General features: G+C 39.8%; 1 protein-coding gene across 1 annotated transcript in view; it reads left to right on the top strand.

The window, feature by feature from the left end:
- The first annotated feature begins 1,153 nt into the window (after positions 1 to 1,153).
- The window catches only part of CC2D2B (coiled-coil and C2 domain containing 2B), a 66,481-nt gene continuing 46,154 nt past the window's right edge, over positions 1,154 to 21,480 (top strand). Inside the window, exons 1-10 of the mRNA XM_040991831.1 lie at positions 1,154 to 1,195; positions 4,389 to 4,449; positions 6,462 to 6,538; positions 7,187 to 7,253; positions 8,645 to 8,739; positions 12,512 to 12,710; positions 13,171 to 13,307; positions 13,399 to 13,527; positions 15,718 to 15,927; positions 17,369 to 17,466. Of these exons, the coding sequence (XP_040847765.1) occupies positions 1,154 to 1,195; positions 4,389 to 4,449; positions 6,462 to 6,538; positions 7,187 to 7,253; positions 8,645 to 8,739; positions 12,512 to 12,710; positions 13,171 to 13,307; positions 13,399 to 13,527; positions 15,718 to 15,927; positions 17,369 to 17,466 (1,115 nt within the window). The remainder of the gene's footprint in view (positions 1,196 to 4,388; positions 4,450 to 6,461; positions 6,539 to 7,186; positions 7,254 to 8,644; positions 8,740 to 12,511; positions 12,711 to 13,170; positions 13,308 to 13,398; positions 13,528 to 15,717; positions 15,928 to 17,368; positions 17,467 to 21,480) is intronic.

Below are 21,480 nucleotides of genomic sequence, written 5' to 3'. Positions count from 1 at the left end.
AATCTTGCTTGACCTGTAAAACAGCAGGTTGTGATGTCTGGGAACTTGGGCCAGTGAGTGATTTAGCTTTGTTGCCTTTAAAAGATGTGTGAATTCACCAACCAAAAGCATTTCTAAGGCTACTAGTTTCTGATTTTGTAAATTAAGATCACAACCAAGTGTGCTGATTTTCAAGCACACTAGTAATGAAATGCCAGGAAGCCATGATACTTTTTTATACACAGTCATGTTGCGGCTGTATCACGCTTAAACTAGGGGTAAACATTGGAAATTCTCTCCAGCTTTGCTTTGTCTAACATACCAATTGCTCACCAAATCCAATGAATTCTGCCTTCTAAATTAATTTCTTCTTTTCATTCCTATTTCCACTTTTAAAATTCAGATATCTAGTATCTCTCATTGGGGCTTTTATGGTAGAATCTTAATCTCCCTACTTTGGGCTATATTTAATTTGATTCTTTATTCTTTATTCCGTCACTATTGGTTTTGTAAATTTAAGAGTAGGGGAGTTACATTCATATTTTAACTGAAGTAATTACTGAGTATTTTGGAAAAAAAAGTGACACTTTATTACTAATCACTTTCTTTGTATTGTTTTTGTGAAAGTGATTTTTTTCATATCTTATTAGCATGTAGTGGAGATAATGGCTTTTATTTTTTTAAAAAAGTTTTTTTCTAAATTTTTATATTTTATATTTTTATTGGAAAGTGAGATGTACAGAGAGAAGGAAAGACAGAGAGTAAGATCTTCCATCCCATGATTCATTCCCCAAGTGGCTGCAACAGCTGAAGATGAGCCGATCCGAAGCCAGGAACCAGGAGCTTCTTCCAGGTCTCCCACATGGGTGCAGGGTCCCAAAGCTTTGGGCTGTCCTTGACTGTTTTCCCAGGCTACAAGCAGGGAGCTGGATGGGAAGCAGGGCTGCTGGGATTAGAATCAGCACCCATATAGTGTCCTAGCACATTCAAGACAAGGACTTCAGCCACTAGGCTATCATGCTGGGCTCACATATACTCTTTTATTTGTATCATGACCTAATGATTAAAGATAAATTCACACAGAAAAAAAAAACCAATGATTTTCTTTCAATAAGATGATATACTATTCTTAATATTTCCCATTTATTTAGGAAGTGGGGGAGAAAGATACATCATGAAAAAAATCTCAAAGAGAAGAGAAGATATTAAAAAAAGGGTGAGGTATTAATAGAATTTGTAAGGATTTTGCTCATTTAAAAATGCTAAGTTATAAATATATGGTAATCCTTATAAATATGATAATTTGGTTCTGTGTGTAAATCATATCTTCATATATTAAATAGGGGAGCTTAGGAAAGTATTGTATTCTTGTTGAATCCGTCATTCATTTAATGTGGCACATTAGAAATGAGATACTCATTTATTTATATATGCTCTTAAAAATGGATTTCTTTTCTGTCTCAGCCAGTCATTAAAGTCAATCCCAGATTTGCTCAAAAAGAGTTTTAACTTGTCAGTGAAATATGTTTCAGGATGTATCTCTTAGAACAACTCCAATTAAGCTTAGTATTTTATTCCTGCCTTCTAGATGGAAATGGGAAGTTGTGAAAAAATGTCTACAATCCTGGAAATGGTGGGTGAGATTATTGAAATGCACTGTATTACGAATCATTTAATAGGGTTGACACTCCATGATATGTTCAGATGTTGTTATACCTTGATCAAGAGTAGAGTTACACATTTTTAGTTGGTCTGTGGTAAGTAATGCAGGTCAAATAATAAGGTAGCTGCTGGTCCATGATAACCTGCTTCAGTAGTATGCTCAGAAGTTACTTTACAAAGTTTATAGCCTGGACTCTTAAGATAGTATGTTGTGGGAGGCGAGGTGGGGCTTTTCTCCTTGTTTCTCCCCTGATCCCAGAAACAGGGAAAAAAATGATGATATTAGTGTGGAAACAATGGTATTACACAGTAAAAAAAAAAAAAAAGATAGTATGTTGTGTTATGATATGTCAGTACTCCATGTCTTAAGCTATTTTTGTTGCTATAATAACATACCTGAGACAGGGTATTTTACATTTTTTTAAAAGATTTATTTTTATTATTTTTTTATTGGAAAGGCAGATATACAGAGAGGAGAGACAGAGAGGAAGATCTTCCCTCCGATGATTCACTCCCCAAGTGAGCGCAATGGCTCATGCTATGCCGATCTGAAGCCAGGAGACTCTTTTGGGTCTCCCACGCGGGTGCAGGGTCCCAAAGCTTTGGGCTGTCCTCGACTGCTTTCCCAGGCCACAGGCAGGGAGCTGGAAGGGAAGCGGGGCTGCCGGGATAGAACTGGCGCCCATATGGGATCCCGGGCATGCAAGGTGAGGACCTTAACCACTTGCGCCACCGTGCCGGGCCCGTATTTTACATTTTTAAAAAGATTTATCCATTTTTATTGGAAAGTCAGATACACAGAGAAGATGAGAGACAGAAAGATCCTCCGTCTTATGACCCTTCCCCCCCCAAGCATCTGGGCTGAGCCAATCCAAAGCCAGGAGTTAGGAGGCCTCCCCACTCCTGCTACTCCCCTCCCCAACCACCTCCCACCTGGGCACAGGATCAGAGAACCCTTCGCCATTCCCCACTGTCCTCCCAGGCTGCAAGCAGGGAGCCAAGCAGAAAGTGGAGCAGCTGGGACAAGAACCAATACCCACGTGGGATCCTGAACGTACAAGGCAAGGACCTCAGCCACCAGGCTACCACGCTAGGCCTGGGACAGGGTATTTTGTAAAGAGGCTTATTTAACTCACAGTTCTGGAGGTCCAAGAGCATGGTCCTGACAGGTCTTACTAAGACCCAATGAAAGCATTCTACAACAGAACATAGTAATGTGTATGAAGTTATGTGATGTGAGAGGAAGCCAGAAGATCCAGATAGCGTTACACTTGCTTTTCTTTTCTTTTGTTTCCTTTTTTCTTTTCTTTCTGCTTTGTTTCTTTTCTTTTTTATAGCACTCCATTCTCAAGGGAACTCATTTAGTCCTATGAGATCCCATCGATTTCCCAAGAACAGCACTAGTCCCTTGTGAGCATGGTCAGTCCCATCGCTTCAAAGTAGCATCACATCTTAACATCATTATTTTCAGGACAAATCTTCCAGCACATGACACTTTGCATGACAATCATATTCAAACCATAATACATCCTGCTTTGATTTTTCACATGATCTATTGTTTTTACTGTTACTGATAACCTGATGTATATCTGTTTGCTCTTCTCTCTTAGTTTCCTATTAGGTTAGTTAACATGTATTATTTTAGAAATCTTTGCTATTATATTAAACTTTAAAGTTAATTAAAACCAAAATCATTTTCCTTATCATTCTAAAAAGAAATTTAACATTATTAGAATAATTTACTTTTAGAATACTGAAATTTAAAGAAACCAGCAAAGAAATGCACGTGCTAAATTTTTTAAATACACAATATTTGACTAGAATTACCAGGAAGCAGCAATAAAATTGTTTTTGATATTCACCAAAATACATACTTGGGAATCCATGGGAATGCATACACTACAAAATCTTGTCATATGGTCACATTCAAGTTGTATAAAGGAGTAGGACTACAGAAGGATGCATATAATGTCAGACCAGAGAGGTAGGATGGTGGAGGGCAAGTGTATAGAAAGTTTACAAAAGAGAAGGGTGCTCAATAATATCAGATACTACAATCAATCAAGTAATAGGTAACATATACATAATGTTGAGTTTTCAAAGTGTTTTCATACGCTGATCTCATTGACCCAAATAAAAGATATATGAACTAGATAATACAAGAACGCTAAGAAATAACCCTTGAATGTTCTCATTAAAATTTCCTTTTTGATATTAAGAGAACAATTTATTAATTTAGAAATCCATGTATAAAGAGATCATACAGGGCCCAGTGAGATGAATCAGTTAGCTAATCCCCGCTTGCAGATACTGGGATCCCATGTGGGTGCCAGTTCATGTCCCAACTGCTCCACTTTCCATCTAGTTCCTTGCTTGTGGACTTGGAAGGCAGCAGAGGATGACCAAAAAGCCTTAGGACTCTGCACCCATGTGGGAGACCTGGAGGAGGTTCCTGGCTCTTGGCTTGGGATCGGCTCAACTCTGTTGCATCCATTTGCAGTGACCCAGTGGATGAAAGATCTTTCTCTCTGCATCTCCTTTTCTCTGTAAACCTGTCTCTCCAATAAAAATAAATAAATATTTTTCAAAAAGAGCTCATACAAGATAACAGAAAGATAAAATTTTAAAAACAGGCAAATGATATAAGTTGATATTTAAGAAGAAATGGCATTTTAATGACTGATGAATTTGTAAGATATTTAGTGAAAAACAAAACTACACAAATTAACTCTCCCCATTTTTTTCAGATGTCAAAAGAGACAAAAAGTATTGCAGTAGAAGGAATTGTAGAGAGACATCTCCAAAAAGGTTCTCTGTATATTATACCACAGCTTTGATATTCTTGGTTTTTATCTTTTTAAATATGTAAATGATTAATCCCATGGTAAAGTTTAAGCTGAGAATATAAAATTTTTTTATTGATTACATTTCATTTTGTGACACAGTTTCATAGGCTCTGGGATTCCTCCAACCCCTCCCCATGCCTCCCCCCATGGTGGATTCCCCCACCTTGTTGCAATATTACAGTTCAAATCCAGTCAAGATTCTTTCATTGCAGGCATATACCAAGCATAAAGTCCAGCATCTTATTGTCCATACATTCAACGGTTCCTGGGGGAGACCCTCTCTGGTCTGAAGGCAGAGCTGACAGAATATCATCCTGACCAAATAAAAGCCCCAAAATAACATCAACAACAATTTACAACATTATGGAGTTAATTGACATGGTCTTGAGTAATCAATATGTTTAAAAATGCAGGTTCTTGACCATATCCTGTGACTACTTCATTGACATTTCAATTTTAGTTTATATACAACCGGCTTCTATACACCTTAAAATGGCTATAGGGTATTATTCAGCTGTTTCGTGTCTATTTTCATTTTAGTATTTATCAATTTATAGTGTTGAACCATAATTTTGCCGAACTTGGCAGTTTTTAGGATAGTCTAAACTGGCTTATAACTCTAACAAGGCATATGTCAGCAGTTGAGATGCAGAACAGTTTTAGGAGAGATGTGCAGAGAAATCTTCGATGCCTTAGTGGGGATTAATTTATCTTTGTGTCCTACCTAGTAAGGTATATGAGAATACAAATTTCTTAAGCAACTAGTTTAACAGAAATTAAACTTTGTAATAAGGCAAAATAGTCATAAGGAAACACATAGAAGAATTGATGTGTATAATTTAGTAAATTCCATTTTTGCTTTATTCTCAGCAAACACAGAAAACTCACTAGTGCTTGAGCCTGACAATAAAGGTGTATGTGTTTTATATATATGTATACTACACATATATCTAATATGTCTGTAAATACACACACCTGCTCAAGAACCCCAAATATCAGATAAAAATATATAAATAATTTAGCCCATGTCATTCATCAATTATTTACTGAACACCTATTATGTGCAGTATGCTACTCTGAATTCTAGTAATAGAGAATAAACAAACTATTAAGTCTTAAATTGTAACAAATAATACTGTAGTTTTAAGAATGAAGATTCTCTTGACCTAAAGTGATTTAGCTTGTTGCTTATCCTTTAATTCCTCTCTCTTCTGCGGAAACTTTAAAGTACTCAAAGAAAGTAAGTACTCCAGAAAAACATGAGGCAAAATGACCAATTGATCCTCCACTTTTTACTGTAACTATAAACTATACACAGTTTTTTCTTAATTCTTCTAGTGGTTCAGCCAGTGGATAAATGGAAAATTACACATAGTTTATAGAGTACACACAACACCTGGAGCCTTCTCTATACATGACAAGACTGGTTCTTCTCAGAGCTGAAAGAAGCAGGGGTCAGAAGTTTTGTACTAATTTTATAAAACTAACATAAGTGATTAAAATGACTACTATAGACTTATTTCTCTTCCTTTCAGATTCCTCTTTGACTTAAATCATGTTGAAGTCACTTGGCTTTGATGTTTGTATAGCTCATGGAACAGTCAATAAATATAAAAATTGCTTAAATGAGCTTTTTTTGGGTGGAGGGTAGGGACAATAGTGGCTACTGTAGCACAAAGAAGGATTCTGGCCAGTAGCAGAGAAAACAGGAAAAGAAGGTGACAAGGGTACAGAAGTCACTGCAAAGAGAAATCAAATTTAATCTTCACTGTTGGAACTATTTATTGTAAATGGAGGAAAAGGAGGGACATTTATCTGTCTTGAGTTCTAAGTTTTTATGGGACAGTGACCCAGTCTTCACACTCATCATAAACCTTAGTTGTGTATGTATTTAAGGTATTTAATACTTTTATTATTATTGCTGCTTAATTATAGGAAAGTATCATAAACTATATTATTTTGGTTTCCTGAAAGATTTAGATGCAGAGGAAAATCAAAACATAATAGAGACTTTGAGAGGCAAAGTAAGAGAAAAGCTGAAAAATGCTAAGGTAATGCGTTTTACAGTTGTTTTCAAAATTGCTTTTTAAATGAGAGTTGTAGCATAATAAACTTCCTATTGCTCAAAAAGGGATGAGACATCCATTTAGCCTGGTGGCTAAGAGTCTGGTTCCTATGCCTATGTGCTGTGTTGGAATACCTGGCCCCAGGTTTTTACTCCAGCTCTCTGCCTGTGCAGACCGTGACAGGAAGATGTGATTGTTCATGTAGTTAGTTCTCTGCTATCCAAGTGGGAAACATGGGGGACATTGTAAGCTTTTAGTGCGTGAACTAGTGGCTGGGAGTTCTCTCTGCCTCTTACTCTCTTTCCTTCTCTGTCTATTGTATCTCTGACTCTCTATCTGATTCTTTGCCACTCAATTTCTTTTTTAAGGAGAGAACTGAAATTCAGTCCTACATAGGTTTGTAATTCCATAAAACTTGAAGTTGTTATTTTTCCCTCTCTTCTAAAGTCCTATATATCAAACCTAAAACCTAGAAAAATAAAATGATTTGATTGGATTAATTATACGTGACATCTAGGGAAGCACACACATACTTTTTTAAAAGGAACACATGGAGAAATCTTGATTTTTAGCTGTCTTGGAAAAAAAGATTTATGAGCGCAATCACGTGTTTCTGTGTGTGTTGTGTTTTAGATTAACCAAGGTGAAAAATCTTCAACTCAACTATGCAAAGGTACTAAGCTACATCAGTCGTCGAAGGTGAATAACTTTTGAACTTTTAAAAACAGCTTTATACACATATACTTACAGATTTTTTAAAAGAAGATTTACTTATTTTTATTGGTAAGGCGGATATACAGAGAGGAGGAGAGACAGAGAGGAAGATCTTCCGTCTGATGGTTCACTCCCCAAGTGACCGCAATGGCTGGTGCTGCACCGATCCGAAGCCAGGAGCCCTCCAAGTATCCCACATGGGTGTAGGGTCTCAAGGCCTTGGGTCATCCTCCACTACTTTCCCAGGCCACAAGCAGGGAGCTGGATGGGAAGTGGAGCTGCCGGGATTAGAACTGACGACCATATGGGATACAGGCATGTGCAAGGCAAGGACCTCAACCACTATGATATTGCGCCGGACCCCAGATTTTGTTTTAAAAACTTAGTATACAATGGTATATTTAATACTTAAGATGACAAAAGCATTCTTATTTTGGGGGAACCGTATTATGTAGAATGTGGGTTAAGGAGCTGTAACAACAAAGATGTAGGTTAGTGTCTTAATTAATATAGAATTTTACTTCTCTCAGGTGTAACTGATTAGCAGTACAGGCTTGGCAGGGCACTTCTGCCAATTCCAATATGTAGACCTCATCTCTGAGACTGTGCAAAGCTCTCATTACTGCATTTCATGGCCAAAGGAAACAGAAGAGAGAGGCAAAGGAGTGCAGGGTGCTCTTATATATGGGTAAATATTTGTAAACTGCACACCTCATTGCTGTGAAAAGAACATGGGGAAATGTCTAGGTACACCAGCTAAAAGTAAACTCTATTAGAGATGGGGAGTGGTACGGGGAAGACCACAAAAACAACTAGTAGTTTCTGCAACAAGCAAACAAAGACTCTAACGTGGACTACTTCAACCAGTGGATTCTGGAGAGATTTCATCATGCTTGGAGTGACGAAAGCCACAGTAATTCAGCCTGTTGATCTATGGAAACCTCTTGAGCAGGACCCTCAGAGAATGCCCCATATCGGTGACCCTGGGGTGGTGTTGCGAGGCTGTTTTTCAGCTTAGGGTGCCTAGGCATTTGGGAAGCTGGGTGTGGCTTCTCTGCTTGACCAACCTCTTTCCCCAGAATCAGGAAGGAAAAAAAAAAAAAGAGAACGTGGAAATAATGATCTCACCCACTTTCCTATAGTTCTTGATCCTTATCACCCTAATCAAGTATCATGAAAAATAAATACAATCAATAAAAAAAAGTTTTAGAAACAACTCTTGAACCAACTGTACTGAAAGCTAAATGTAACTTGATATTCTTTGTGCTACTTTCCTTCTTTTTTTAGATAAGATAGTGTTTAACATTATAGAAAAGTATTCCTGTTACTTATTGGCAGAAGTATTCATTTCAATGCTAAATGCTACTTTATCATTGTTTAATGCACAGCATGAGGTTTTGTTGGATGAAGGTCTTTCGTTTTTCATTCTGAGTGGTGACGAAGGCTCGACTTTTTATCAATCTTCAGAGCAGGTTGGACTTGTCTCTTTCTATAACATCTCTTAAGAAAATAACTTTTCATTAAGGACATATAATGAAATATTTGAAATGGGGTGGGTTTTTTTTTTAGCCTTCTTGCCTTTGAATTAAACCTTTGAATTGTCTAACATTAATGTGAGTGCTTACGGGATGCCTAATGAAGACCAGGATGATGCTCTGGAGCAGCAACTAAGTGAGGAATAGTTGGGTGTGTTGGGCTTGTATCGGTTGAGATCACAACCTGTGTCAGAGAGGTTGATTGGGACTCATAAAAGAGACAGCTGTAATCATAAGTCAGTAGTTATGGCCAAAAATGAGAGTCTGAAATATGCAGACATTTTTAAATCTTTGTTACATTTTGTAATTATTATTTTCCACTATACAGTTTTATAGGTAGAGAAATTCTCCCTTTCCCTCCTCGTCCCTTGCCCTTCTCCCCTCCCTGTTGTACACTGTATTTTGCAATAATATAGTCCTTTGGCTGCTGATTCCAACATCCAGCTACTTATGGGTGTTATGACTTATGGGTGTAGTTATAGGCAGCAATGGAGAATCTAGCATTTTGTTGTCAAGGTGTATTTAACAATTTCATTGTGGGTCCTCCTTTTATTTGGGAGTAAAGATGCCTACTCTGATTTTTGTTTCCCAGTACTCTAATCTTTACATCATTTGTTTGTGAGAAAATGTAAGTGTGCACTTGTTATCTATGTAACTTTTTGTTTTAAATTTTGAATGAAAGTTGCCTTATGTCAGAGAGAACATGTGATATTTGTCCATTTGGGATTGAGCTATTTCACTGCACATAGTGGTCTCCAGTTGAAACCACATTGTTGCAAATAGTAGAAGTTCATTCTTCTTAATGACTGAATAGTAGCCCATAGAATAGATGTACCACTGTTTCTTTATTCAGTCTTCTTTCGACAAGCATCTCTAGGTTGTTTCCATGTCTTTGCTATTGTGAATCTTAACTGAAATAAATATAGGAATGCAGGTGGCTTTCTCATATGTAGATTTCACTTTTTTTAATTAAATAATTTTTCCATTATGCTGTTTTGTAGGTATTAGTTTTCCCTTCATTTCTGTTTCCTCCCTCCCCTTTGTCTCTCACCCCCCATTTTGCTTTGTGTTTTATAATAGTATAGTCTTGCAGCTACAGTCCCAGTTGCTGCATTCCTCTGTTAATGTGTATCACAGCATTGCTGCTACAGGCAGTGGTAAGGAATCTTAGTATCTTGTTGTTAATGTGTATTTAACAGTTTCATTGGGGGTCCTTTTAAATTTGAGTGTAGAGGTGTGGGCCTGGTGTAGTGGCTTATTTGCTAATCCTCCCCCTTCAAGCACTGGGATTGCATAGGGGTGCCAGGTCGTGTCTCGACTGCTCCACTTCCCATCCAGCTCCTTGCTTGTGGCCTGGGAGAGCAGTAGAATCATATCATATGGCAACAGGGATAATTTTAATTCTTTATTTCCAACTTTAATTCCTTCAATTTCTTTCTCTTGCCTAATAGGTCTAGTGAGGACTTGCAATACTGTGTTGAATAGCAGTGGCGATAGCAGACATCCTTATCCCATTCCAGATCTTAGTGGGAAATCTTCAATCTTTCCACATTTAGTATGATACTGGTATTTGATTTTTTGTAAACTGCTTTGATTGTGTTGTAGAATGTTCCTTTTGTGCCTATCGTGCTTAGGTTTCTTAGCTTGAAGCAGTACTGAATTTTATCAAATACGTTCTCTGTACCTATTGAGATGATTTTTATTTTTCAATTTGTTGTGGTGGTGAGTCACATTTATTAACTTGCAAATGTTAAACCATCCCTGCATGCCTGGGATAAATCTCACCTGGGGGGTGAATGATTTGCCTGATGTATTGTTGGATTCTGTTGGCTAGAATTTTATTGTGGATTCTTAGTCTGTATTCATCAGAGGTATCGGTCTGTAGTTCTCCTTTTCTGTTGTGTCTCTATGTGGCTTTGAGATTAAGGTGATGTTGGCTTTAGAGAAGGAGTTTGGAGGGATTGCCTCCGTTTCTATTTTCTTATGTAGGTTGTGGAGAATTGGGATCAGTTCTTGTAGCTATCTGATCCTGGCCTTTTGTTTGTTGGAAGCTTTAATTACTGATTCAATATACATCCTAGCTATAGATTTATTTAAATTTTCTATTTCCTCATGATTCAATTTTGGTAAACTGTATGTATCCAGGCATCTACTTCTTGTAGGTCTTCTGATTTGTTGATGCATAGTTCCTTGTAGTAGCTCCTGATTGTTCTATGTATGTCTGAGATATATGTTGTTATGTTTTCTTTTTCATCTCTGATTCTATTGGTTCATGTTTTCTCCCTCTTTTCTGCCCTTTGATTTTCAGTTTCTGCCTATGTTTGGTAGTGTGATGTGTCTCCTGTAGGCCACAAATAGATAGGTCGTATTTTTCAGATATAGTCTGCTAATATGTCTTATGAATTTAATCCATTTGTGTTCATGGTTAATATTGACAGGTAGCAGTTTGGTCTTGTCATTTTTGTGTTGGCTTTTTCATTGTGTTTTATTGGGTAGTTCTACCCATTTGCCATCATTAAGTGTGGCTGTAATGTGTGTAGGATTGGTCTGGTAGTGGTGAAGTTTTCAGCTTTTGTTTGCTTTGGAAATATTTTTACTTAATTTTGAAATACAAATGATAGCTTTGCTGGGTTGACCTTTTTTTTTTTCCATCTGGAATATATGACTCCATTCTTTTCTGGCCAAAAAGATCTCCACTAGAAGACAGCAATAAGTCTGATTGGTGTTCCCCAATACGTTATCTTTATCATGTACCTATTTCAGTATCTTTTCTTTGTGTTCAGTTAAAGGGAGCTTGATAATGATGTGTCAACATGAGCATTATTTCTGATCCAATCTGGGGTTCTCTGCCCTTCCTGTATTTGGCATCCCCTTACATTCCCAATGTTTGGAAAGTTCCCTTTTATAATTTCATTGAATACATCTTCCAATCCTATTTTTCTTTCCATGCCATGCCATATCACCTTTATATTTGACCTTTTAATGGTGTTATTTAAATCTTGGATAGTTTTCATAGCTTTATTTAGTTCCTCTTCCATATTTTGTATTGTTTATGCATTCTCAAATGATGTGTCTTCTAATTCTGAAGTTCTTTCTTCTGCCTCACTGTTTCTATTGGCAAAGCTTTCCACTGTTGTTGTTGTGTGTATGTTTAATTTTCTCTGTTGTATTCTTCAGTCCAAGTATTTGAATTTGATTCTGTTTTACAGCCCGTATATCCTTTGTTATATATTGATTCCATTCTTGCCTTTGCCTATAGGAAAATCATATGATAAATCTTAAATGAGTTTCTTTATGTTCAGTGAAATTTCTTTATGATCAGTTTCATCTAGAACTTGATTTGGGTGGTTTGGATCATAAAGACTGTTTTTAGAGGCCAGTATTGTGGCACAGTGAGTTTAGATGCTTTCCTGCCTATCTTCCTGCTAACGCACCTGGAAAATCAGCAGAAGAAGGCCTAAATGCTTGAGCTTTTACCACCCATATGATAGACCTGGTTCCTGGCTTCCACCTGACTGTTATAACCATTTGGAAAAATGGATATCTCTTTTTCTCGTCCGCTCTTCTTTTTTTCCTCCATTTCTCTCTCTTTCCCTCTTTCTTTCTCTCCTACCTCCCTCTCTTCTCCTCTCTATTGCTCTGCCTTTAAATAAGTAAATAAATATTTTTAAAAGAATATACACTTGCTTTTATTTTTGGTGTTTAACAGAGATCAGGAAATGGTAATTACTTTAAAGGCTTTCCACTTGCCGATAATTTGCAAAATATTATTGAAGGCCACGATGAAGATTTTATGGAAGAAGTCATTTTTACAGATTTGCTTGAGGTAAAAGCTGCTGAGTATGAAGATGATCAGGAACAAATGAAAAAACAGGAGGCAAATATTTTTGTGCCAAGTAGCTCTCCAGGTAATATCATTTTCCAATACGATATTCAATTATTCATGAATTTATATTATGGGATAATTGCTTCTGTGGATAAATAGAAAATACTGAACTAAAATTACAGTAAGTTTTCTACATTTTTAATGCATTTTGTGAGTTAAGAAAATTAAGGAAATTTGTTCATCATATGTATTTTGTACTTCAAGAAGTTCACATAAAATGATAAGTTTCCCCTGGTGCAAACATTTTTAAAAATCATGCAGTTTTTCTGTAACATGCATTTGCATGACCTTTTTGAGGATCCTTTGTGTGTGTGTGTGTGTGTGTGTGTGTGTGTGTGTGTGTGCATGTATATGAAGCATACACTGCTGCACTTCGTTTTGAGGGAATGTAACATAATGGTAGCTCATTTGTGCTAGCTATTTGATCAATACCAATTCAATATCTTATACTTTAAGCTAATTAAGTACATTTTGTTATTAAGTGATCAACCAGCGTAAACTGCCAAGAGACATGACGCCACGCATTCTAGAAGATGAAGGATTGTATATACAAAAAAAGCCAGAAATATGTAGAAAAACCTGTAACAAAATGGAAAATCGCCTACTTAAACTGGAAGAGGCAAGTGTGCTTGTTAACAGGCTACTCAATGATAATATATGATACTTCAGTGAAATATTTAATTACTAGATTTCTTAAATATTGTTGATAGGGAAAATATTGGTTTGAAGAGAGTGGAGAAATAATGTCATTACCTTCACCTATTAAGCAGTCATGGAATTTCAGACTAAATATAAGCAAGGAATCTTTAAATCCAGCACTGAAGACCATATACAGGAAGGTAACCAACAGCATTTTACTTGTAATTAAGGTTCGGGTTTTTTTTTTAAGATTTATTTATTTTTATTGCAAAGTCAGATATCTATATGTAGATATTGATATCTACATATATAGAGAAAGAAAGAGAGAGGTGGGGTGGAGGAAGAGAGGAAGATCTTTTGTCCAATGATTTACTCCCTAACCAGCCGCAACAAAGCCAGGAGCAAGGAGCCTCTTCCAAGTCTCCCACATGGGTGTAGCCTTGGGCTGTCCTCTACTGCTTTCCCAGGCCACGAACAGGGACCTGGATGGAAAGCGGGGCTGTCGGGGTTAGAACCAGCACCACACCCAAGGCAAGAACTCTAGCCGCTGGGCTACCGTGCTGGGCCCAAGGTTCAATTTTTTATGTTATTAGTTATAACATATGTTTCTGTGGTGTACATTTACCCTTTAAAGTTATTGCCTGGTACAGTGAGAAACTATTGAATAGAAGTTAGAATTATGTTTTTAAGAAATATTTAATGATAAGAAATCCTCAAAGTATAATGTAAAGTGAATAAAATAGAATGTAACATTACACATGACCCTAATTTTATAAAATAGATAGCGAGTGAACAAATGATTCTTGGGTTATCATTTAAACTTCTACTTGGAAATTATTGTTACCTGTTAGTTTTTCATATTTGCACAAATAGGCTATATGCTGTGTTTTACTGTTGTATAAACGTTTATTCTCTGGGACCTGGTGGGGAAAGAGAGAGAATGAGAATCTTCTAACTGTTGGTTTCCTCTCCGAATGACCAAAATGGCAGGAATAGAAGGAACACCCTATGGTTTAGTTGCTATTTTTAAATTGGCCAGTTGTACTTTCTGGTGAATTTCTGTGGACTTTTGAAGATTTTGTTGTTGTCAGCGGCATCAGATGTCCCATTGTTTCTCTCTGCTTTCTTCTACATAATTAATGATGCTAGGCAAGTCTTCTGAATATTTATGGATTGTTGCTATTCATTTGTATTTCGAGTTTGTTGTATGGCATATAGCCTAGTTTTGTATAAATATTATCCATAGATTGTTGACTTTTATGTTAATTGTTCTTATTGTACTGTAGGGATTTTGGAGAATCTAAAACTATACCATACTTATATTACCAGAATAACCCAGTAATAAATTCTTAATTTCAGATTTTGTAGTATAGTTTTAGCACTAATGTGCCCAATTGACATTTTGTTCTCCCCTAAATATTCTAATTTTCCCAAGAATGCTCCAAGTTTTATGCGTTTAATTATATTTTTAACATACTAATCATAGCTACCACTAATAATATCTGTATTAGCTTTTCACTAGTTAAAATATCATCTTAGAAAGCAAAAAGGTTTATCTTGACTCACATTTTGGAGGTGCATAGACAAGACTGGCAGCTGTGTTAGTTTAAGCATCGGAAGATGCCCAAGGATTGCAGAAAGATGATCACATGGGGAACAAGGAAGTGGGCAGATAGGAAGCAGTGCTCTTCCTCTGCTCACAATGTGGTCTCTCCATCATGGTCGATCATGTGCTCTACCCTATCAGCCACTGATGCAAGGCCCCTTCTTTGGACACCATGATTTGATTAGGTGCCAGCCTTACTCTGTTATTTTAAGATTCTGTGGATCAACACTTTTTAAATACATGGACCTTTGGAGGAAAAAACAAATTATTTTCCAAACCATAACAATATCAGATAATTAATATTTTGTTCATTGTAAGTTTGTTTTCATTATTCTTTCTATGGATTTTGGTCATTTTGTTCTAGTTTGTACTATGATTTTTTTAAGATGTATTTATTTTTATTGCAAAGTCAGATATACAGAGAAGAGGAGAGACAGAGAGAAATATCTTCCATCCAATGTTTCACTCCCCAAGTGACTGCAACAGCCTGTGCTGCACAGATCTGAAGCCGGAACCTCTTCCGCGTGTCCCACACGGGTGCAGGGTCCCAAAGCTTTGGGCCGTCCTTGATTGCCTTCCCAGGCCACAAGCAGGGAGCTGGATGGGAAGTGGAGCTGCCAGGATAGAACCGGCACCCATATAGGATCCCGGCGCATTCAAGGCGAGGACTTTAGCCACTAGGCCATGCCACCGGGCCCTGACATGATATTTTTATAAAGAAAAACTGCTTGTGATTTCAAGAGAAATATAATGAAATTCATATTTGCACATATGTTTTTCAAAGGCAGTAAAATCTGACCTCGGAGGCACCTTCAGGAGCAAAACGGAAGACCACAGGGAAAGGTACCAACTGGATCTCAACATTGTGGGTTTGCAATTCAGCCATCATCCTCTCTTCAATCAAGAACAGGTATTATGTGCCAGATTGCTCCAACTTTATGAATGTTTCCAAGACAGACAGCAACAGAATATGGCTCAGCTGCTTTATGAGAAGGTGAGAATGGCTTTCATGGTATTCTTACATTTGAACGTTTAATATTGAAAGAAAGTTTTCATAACACTTTGAATATTTAACCAGATAAAACAATAGTTTATTTTGGCTTCTCTGGAAAGAAAACATAAGAGTTGACTGATGAGAAGTCAGCCTCAAACACATCCTTCAGGATATCTACCATACATTGTAAATAGGTCAGTAGTATTCTTGGTCTTGTTGCTCAAGGAAAGTTGCCAAGTACCTGTATTTTGATTTAAAAAAATATATACCAGGTATCGTGAAAGCACATTGAATATAAAGAATTCTGGATTGAGGATAACTAATCCAAAAATGACATCATAAAGAATATAAAAAATTTGAAGGGACAAACATTATTTCTGTAACCATGTGCTAATTTAAACTCTGCTGAGTCTCAAATTTGTAATCATTTTGTTAACTAGTATTCTCTCAGAAGTTTGTTTGTTTTTTTAGAAAATTATTTTATTTGTTTGGAAGACAGTGTTGAGAGAGAAAGATCTTCCAACTTCTGGCTCATCCCTCAAAAGGCCACAATATCTGGGGCTGGACCAAACCAGACAAGGAGCCTGGATATTATTCTAGAGCTCCCATGTCCCTGCAGGACTATCCTCCATTCCCTTCCCAGGTGCAATGGCTGAGAGCTGGATTGGAAGTGGAATACCCAAGAGTTGAGCCAGCAATGTCGATCATTATTAATAATATATATATATGTTATATATTATATATATATTGAAAATGACAATGGATAAGAACAGGAAGGCATCTGTTCTGTGACCATGGGATTTTAGGTGGAAGATAGGATAGATTCCTCTGCTCAGTCTGCCATCCTTAATGCCATTTCATTATATTGATTGATAAACTGGCAAGTATCCTCAAAGTATGACATTTATTGTTTAAACAAATGTAGCCTCTTATCAATTATTCCCCAAGGCGGTTATATAAAATGTATTATTGGAGACAAGACAATACATGAAGAATTTTTTTTAAAAGATTTATTTCTATTATTTTTTCATTGGAAAGGCGGATATACAGAGAGGAGAGACAGAGAGGAAGATGTTCCGTCCGATGATTCACTCCCCAAGTGAGCACAACGGGCCGATACTATGCCGATCCGAAGCCAGGAGCCTCTTCCGGGTCTCCCACGCGGGTGCAGGTTCCCAAAGCTCTGGGCTGTCCTCGACTGCTTTCCCAGGCCACAGGCAGGGAGCTGGAAGGGAAGCGGGGCTGCCGGGATTAGAACCGGTGCCCATATGGGATCCCGGGCGTGCAAGGCAAGGACCTTTAACCACTTACGCCACCGTGCCGGGCCCAATACATGAAGAATTTATACACTTTGCTTCTGCACACTCTTAGATCTGCAGGTGAATTGGAGAAACAATCACAGGTAGGTGAAGTGCAACAAAAGCTCTTTTCTTTGTTACAGCTGAAAGCGCTTAAAGATGCTACAAAATTAGCAAATGAACATTTGGAAGCAAACCAGCTGACTAGAAAATCTTTGGAAGACTATTATTGGCAAATAAGGTAAGTGTTGAACTATTTGTATGCCTATTTTATAGAATATAGTAAACTAGATTGCCTGAATATTCCTCACGGTTAAACTATCTGTTAAAATTAAAGAATTAACTATTTGATTACTGTTAACCGTCGTTGTAGGCAATGGCCTAGGTTGCATTGTACTTAAAAGCAGTTAATAGCTGGTGGGCATCCTGGGCCTAGCTCTTGCCAAATTTGTGCTAACTATTCCAGTGTGCCAGCATAGTTGCCTATTCAGTTTTTTTAATATATGTTGGGGACAAATGTGAGCATGCCAACAGACAGGGTCTGAGACCTATGCTCAAGTGTGCATGGGCCATGGGTAGGCAGGCGGTCCCTAAAAAACCTCACCAGAAATTACCACAACCTGACTCCTGTGTGTGCCAGCCAATGGGGAATTTGGCTCAGTCCATCACCTTCATCAGTCAACATTCACTGGTGGTTGCAGTCACCTGCTCAGTTCTGACCCTAACCCTATCTCACATGCAAACCAATTGATGTCATGGCCCAACCTAACTCTGCCCCTGACACACTTTGTCCTCACATACAGCAGAGGGAACTGCAGTGCTGCCAAGTGGTGGGCAAATCTGGAGCTTGCCTGAACCTAAGAGTCCCTTCACAGCAAATACACTATGAGGGGAACTCACCAGCCTGGATCCCTGGCTCTGCCCACCACCGCCATCTTGAAGGGGGCAATATGAGTTCGTTCTCAGGGTTTGGATGCATGGACCTCCCGGCAGCGTTGGTGACTACTGGGGGCATCTGAGCCAGGTCAGACTCAATATTTGGGCTCTTAGCACCAGCCACCACTACCAAGCGGTGAGTGAATTCAGGGTTTGCAGGTGGCCACAGCACCAACTGGCACTGGGCCTTGCCCGATGGCTGCCTAGCAGCAAGCTCTGGGATCTTGAGGTTGTGTGGAATTACTGCTTAGGGGCATCCATGGATATGTGTAGGTGAGGAATGAATCCTGAGGGACACCCAACGACAGGGCCACTGTACTTGCAGGTAAGTGAGAGGACTGAGACCTGGTGGTTTGGAGGAGAGAAAACTGAAAATCTCTATGGGTAACACTAATATACTGCCTTACATGGGAGTCCTGAGTAGGGCTTGTTAGCATGGAACGTTGCTGACTACCACACGCTAGTCCATGTGAAAGCTAGGACTGAGGACCTGTCTAATAGGGCTAGATCCCAGTACCAGACTGAATGTTGGAACAGGGAATGGGTCACATTAGACAGGGTCATGTCACCAACCATCACATGAGAGAACTAGGTCTGGGGTTAGATTCTGTGGGGGATATGTGGGCCGAACCCTGTGGAAATGCAAATCCCACTAGTTAGCTCAAGAGTTGGGATGATGGGTTGATCTAGGTGTGACCATGAAACCTGCCATCACTCATGGGTACAGGGATCAAGAATAGTCTGGGCAGGACCAGGCTACAGCACCCACATGTTCATCCTACAACAGGGTGTAGGATGGTCCAGGCCACAACATTCACCAGCTCACACAAGGCCAAGGTGGAGGTACAGGCTATGCTGGGCAAGGGCCTAACACCACTGGCATGCATGAGATATGGGTCTGGGAGTGGGCTGAGTGGGGAAATATAGGAAACTCCCCGAGTAGGTCATAGCTCCTGCTGGTGATTACATGGTCCAGGCCTGGGGGTTTGGCAAGCAGGGCAAGGTAGCTCTAACTGATGGCAAATATGTGGGTTGATTTTGGAAGGGGGTGGACTGAGCAGGGTCAAGCAAACCTTAGCTCATCAGCAAATGCAGAAACCAGGTTGGAGTGTAGGTCGTGTCATGCTAGACTGTCACTCTATTGGTTTGCATGAACCAGGAATGGGAGCTGAGTGAGCAGGGCCAGGTTGCAGCACCTACCAGCAAGAGTTGGGACTTGGGGCAGGCCAGGTCAGGCCAGGCTACAACATCCAAAGGCAAAGACCAGGAGAGGTGAGGGACTGCATCAAGCTAAATCAGAGCAATGACTGGCACATGCAAGCTCTTTGGCTGGGAACAGGCCTGATTGGGAAGCTAAGGGGATGCCCTAGCTTGGTTGTGATTCCCACTAGTGAGAGTGGGGGCAAGAGGTGGGGCTGTGTTCTAGTCTGGATATGGCTGCAACGTCCCTTGGCACAAATTGTAGAATGGGCCTGGGGTGTGCCAGACTGGGCTAGACTCTAGCACCCACTGGTGTTCATGAGAACCAGGGTAGGTATAGGATGGGCTGGGATAGGTCTCTGTCCCTGCTAAACCAGGTGTGAGCTGTATCTGAGTATGAACCAGGTTTGGCTGGGCTATAACACTCAACAATTAAAACCATAATAGGTAAAGGCCAGTTAGGAAAGGCCACACTGTTCCTGCTAGAACAGGAGGTTGACTAAGTAGGGCTGGCTCATGGACCCATGGATGGGCACGAGATCTGGCATTGGGAGAGGTTCTGATGGAGGAGCTTGGGCAACTCCTCTGTCAGAACACATCCTTCTGCAGGTGAGCATAAGAACCACCATAGGGAATATCCCAGACCAGGCCAGGGAATGGTGCCTACCAGCATACATTTGGAATAGGTTGTGGTAAACCAGGCTGGGCCAGTTCATATCACTGGGAATTAGAGCACCAGAATGGAGTATGGGTCAGGCCAGGTTGGGTTGCAACACAACCCAGTTCACATGAGGGCCAAGACTGGGGGCCAGCTGGGCTAGGCTGGGCTATACTCCCTACCAGTATGAGCTGGAATTGGGGGTGGGCCAGGTTGGGCCAGACTGTAGCATGTGCTGGCAGGTGCCAAGGTGAGGCAGGCCATGTCAGACCACAATCAGCACATGTGAGACCATGGGGAGTGAGGAAAAAAGCTGGTAGGGGGTTGCATAAGGCTTCCCTGCTGACAATCACTCCCACTGGAGATTGTGAATTAGGATGTGAACTGACCAGGCCAGGCTGGGCTACCACACCTGTGGGCTTCATGTGAACTGGCTTAGGGAAATGCCAGGCGGGGTTGACTGTTCCTTCTGGTGCAAGCAAAAGTCAGATGAGTGTGGGTTGGCTGGGCTTTGCTGCAGCATCAGTTGGCAGATGCTGGAATGGGAAGCAAATTATGTCAAGGTAAACTGTGGAACCACCTGGAGAGTACAAGATCTGAGAGTGATTGGGCCCAGTAAGGAAACAGTGGGCACCTCCCTCTTGGGTTGCCACTCTCACTGGAGAACATGAGAACCAGGATTGGGGCAGGCATGGCTAGACAGAGAGTGACACATGCCGGCATGTGTGTGGGCAGGATAGTGGGGTTGGTTCAGCTGAACTAGGCTTCAGTGCCCATTGACATGTATGAGAGCTGAATGGGATGTGGGACAGACTGGACCAGTCTGTTGTACATACTGCAAGCATAGGAACCAGGACAGGGGGGCAGGCCTGGTAGGAGTTATTGTGGGTCGCTCCAACTAGGCACCTGCTCCCATTGGTTTATATGAAGGCCAAGTGTGTGGTGAGCAGGATTGGGCTGGGCCGCAACAACCACTGGTTTGTGTGGAAGACAGGGCTAGAGGCAAAACTGACCCAGCAATTACAACCACCAGCATGTGCATAAGCTGATTTTGGTGTTGGACAGTGTCAGACCCTGTATTGGCAAGCAGCAAGAATAAGGTCTGGGATCATCTCAGATGAAGTTCTTTTGGGAACTCCCCCAACTGAATCACTGAACTCAGAACTCCTACCCATGAAGACAGTTGCAGGTTCCATGATCTAATTGTGGAGAGCTGGGCCTCCTCACTGTCTTAGGTGGAGCAGTAGACAGCATATTCAGGTGCACATGGAGGACATGACAGTGCATTGGAGTTGCAGAGAACACCTGGTACCACAACAGAAGACCACAGTAGAGGATGGAGGACAATGCAAATTGATCAACTACCCCAGCCAAGTGTTGTTGGTGAATATCTGGGCAAACAGAGACTCTAAGTAGACCTTGTCAAACCAGTGGATTCTGGGGAGATTTCATCATGCTTGG

This window comes from Ochotona curzoniae, unplaced genomic scaffold (genome assembly GCF_017591425.1).
Source record: "Ochotona curzoniae isolate NIBS_2020 unplaced genomic scaffold, NIBS_Ocur_1.0 contig_66, whole genome shotgun sequence".
NCBI classification, from domain to species: domain Eukaryota; kingdom Metazoa; phylum Chordata; class Mammalia; order Lagomorpha; family Ochotonidae; genus Ochotona; species Ochotona curzoniae.
The sequence above is the reverse complement of the archived record's forward strand: the minus strand, read 5'-3'. Positions and strand labels throughout refer to the sequence as shown.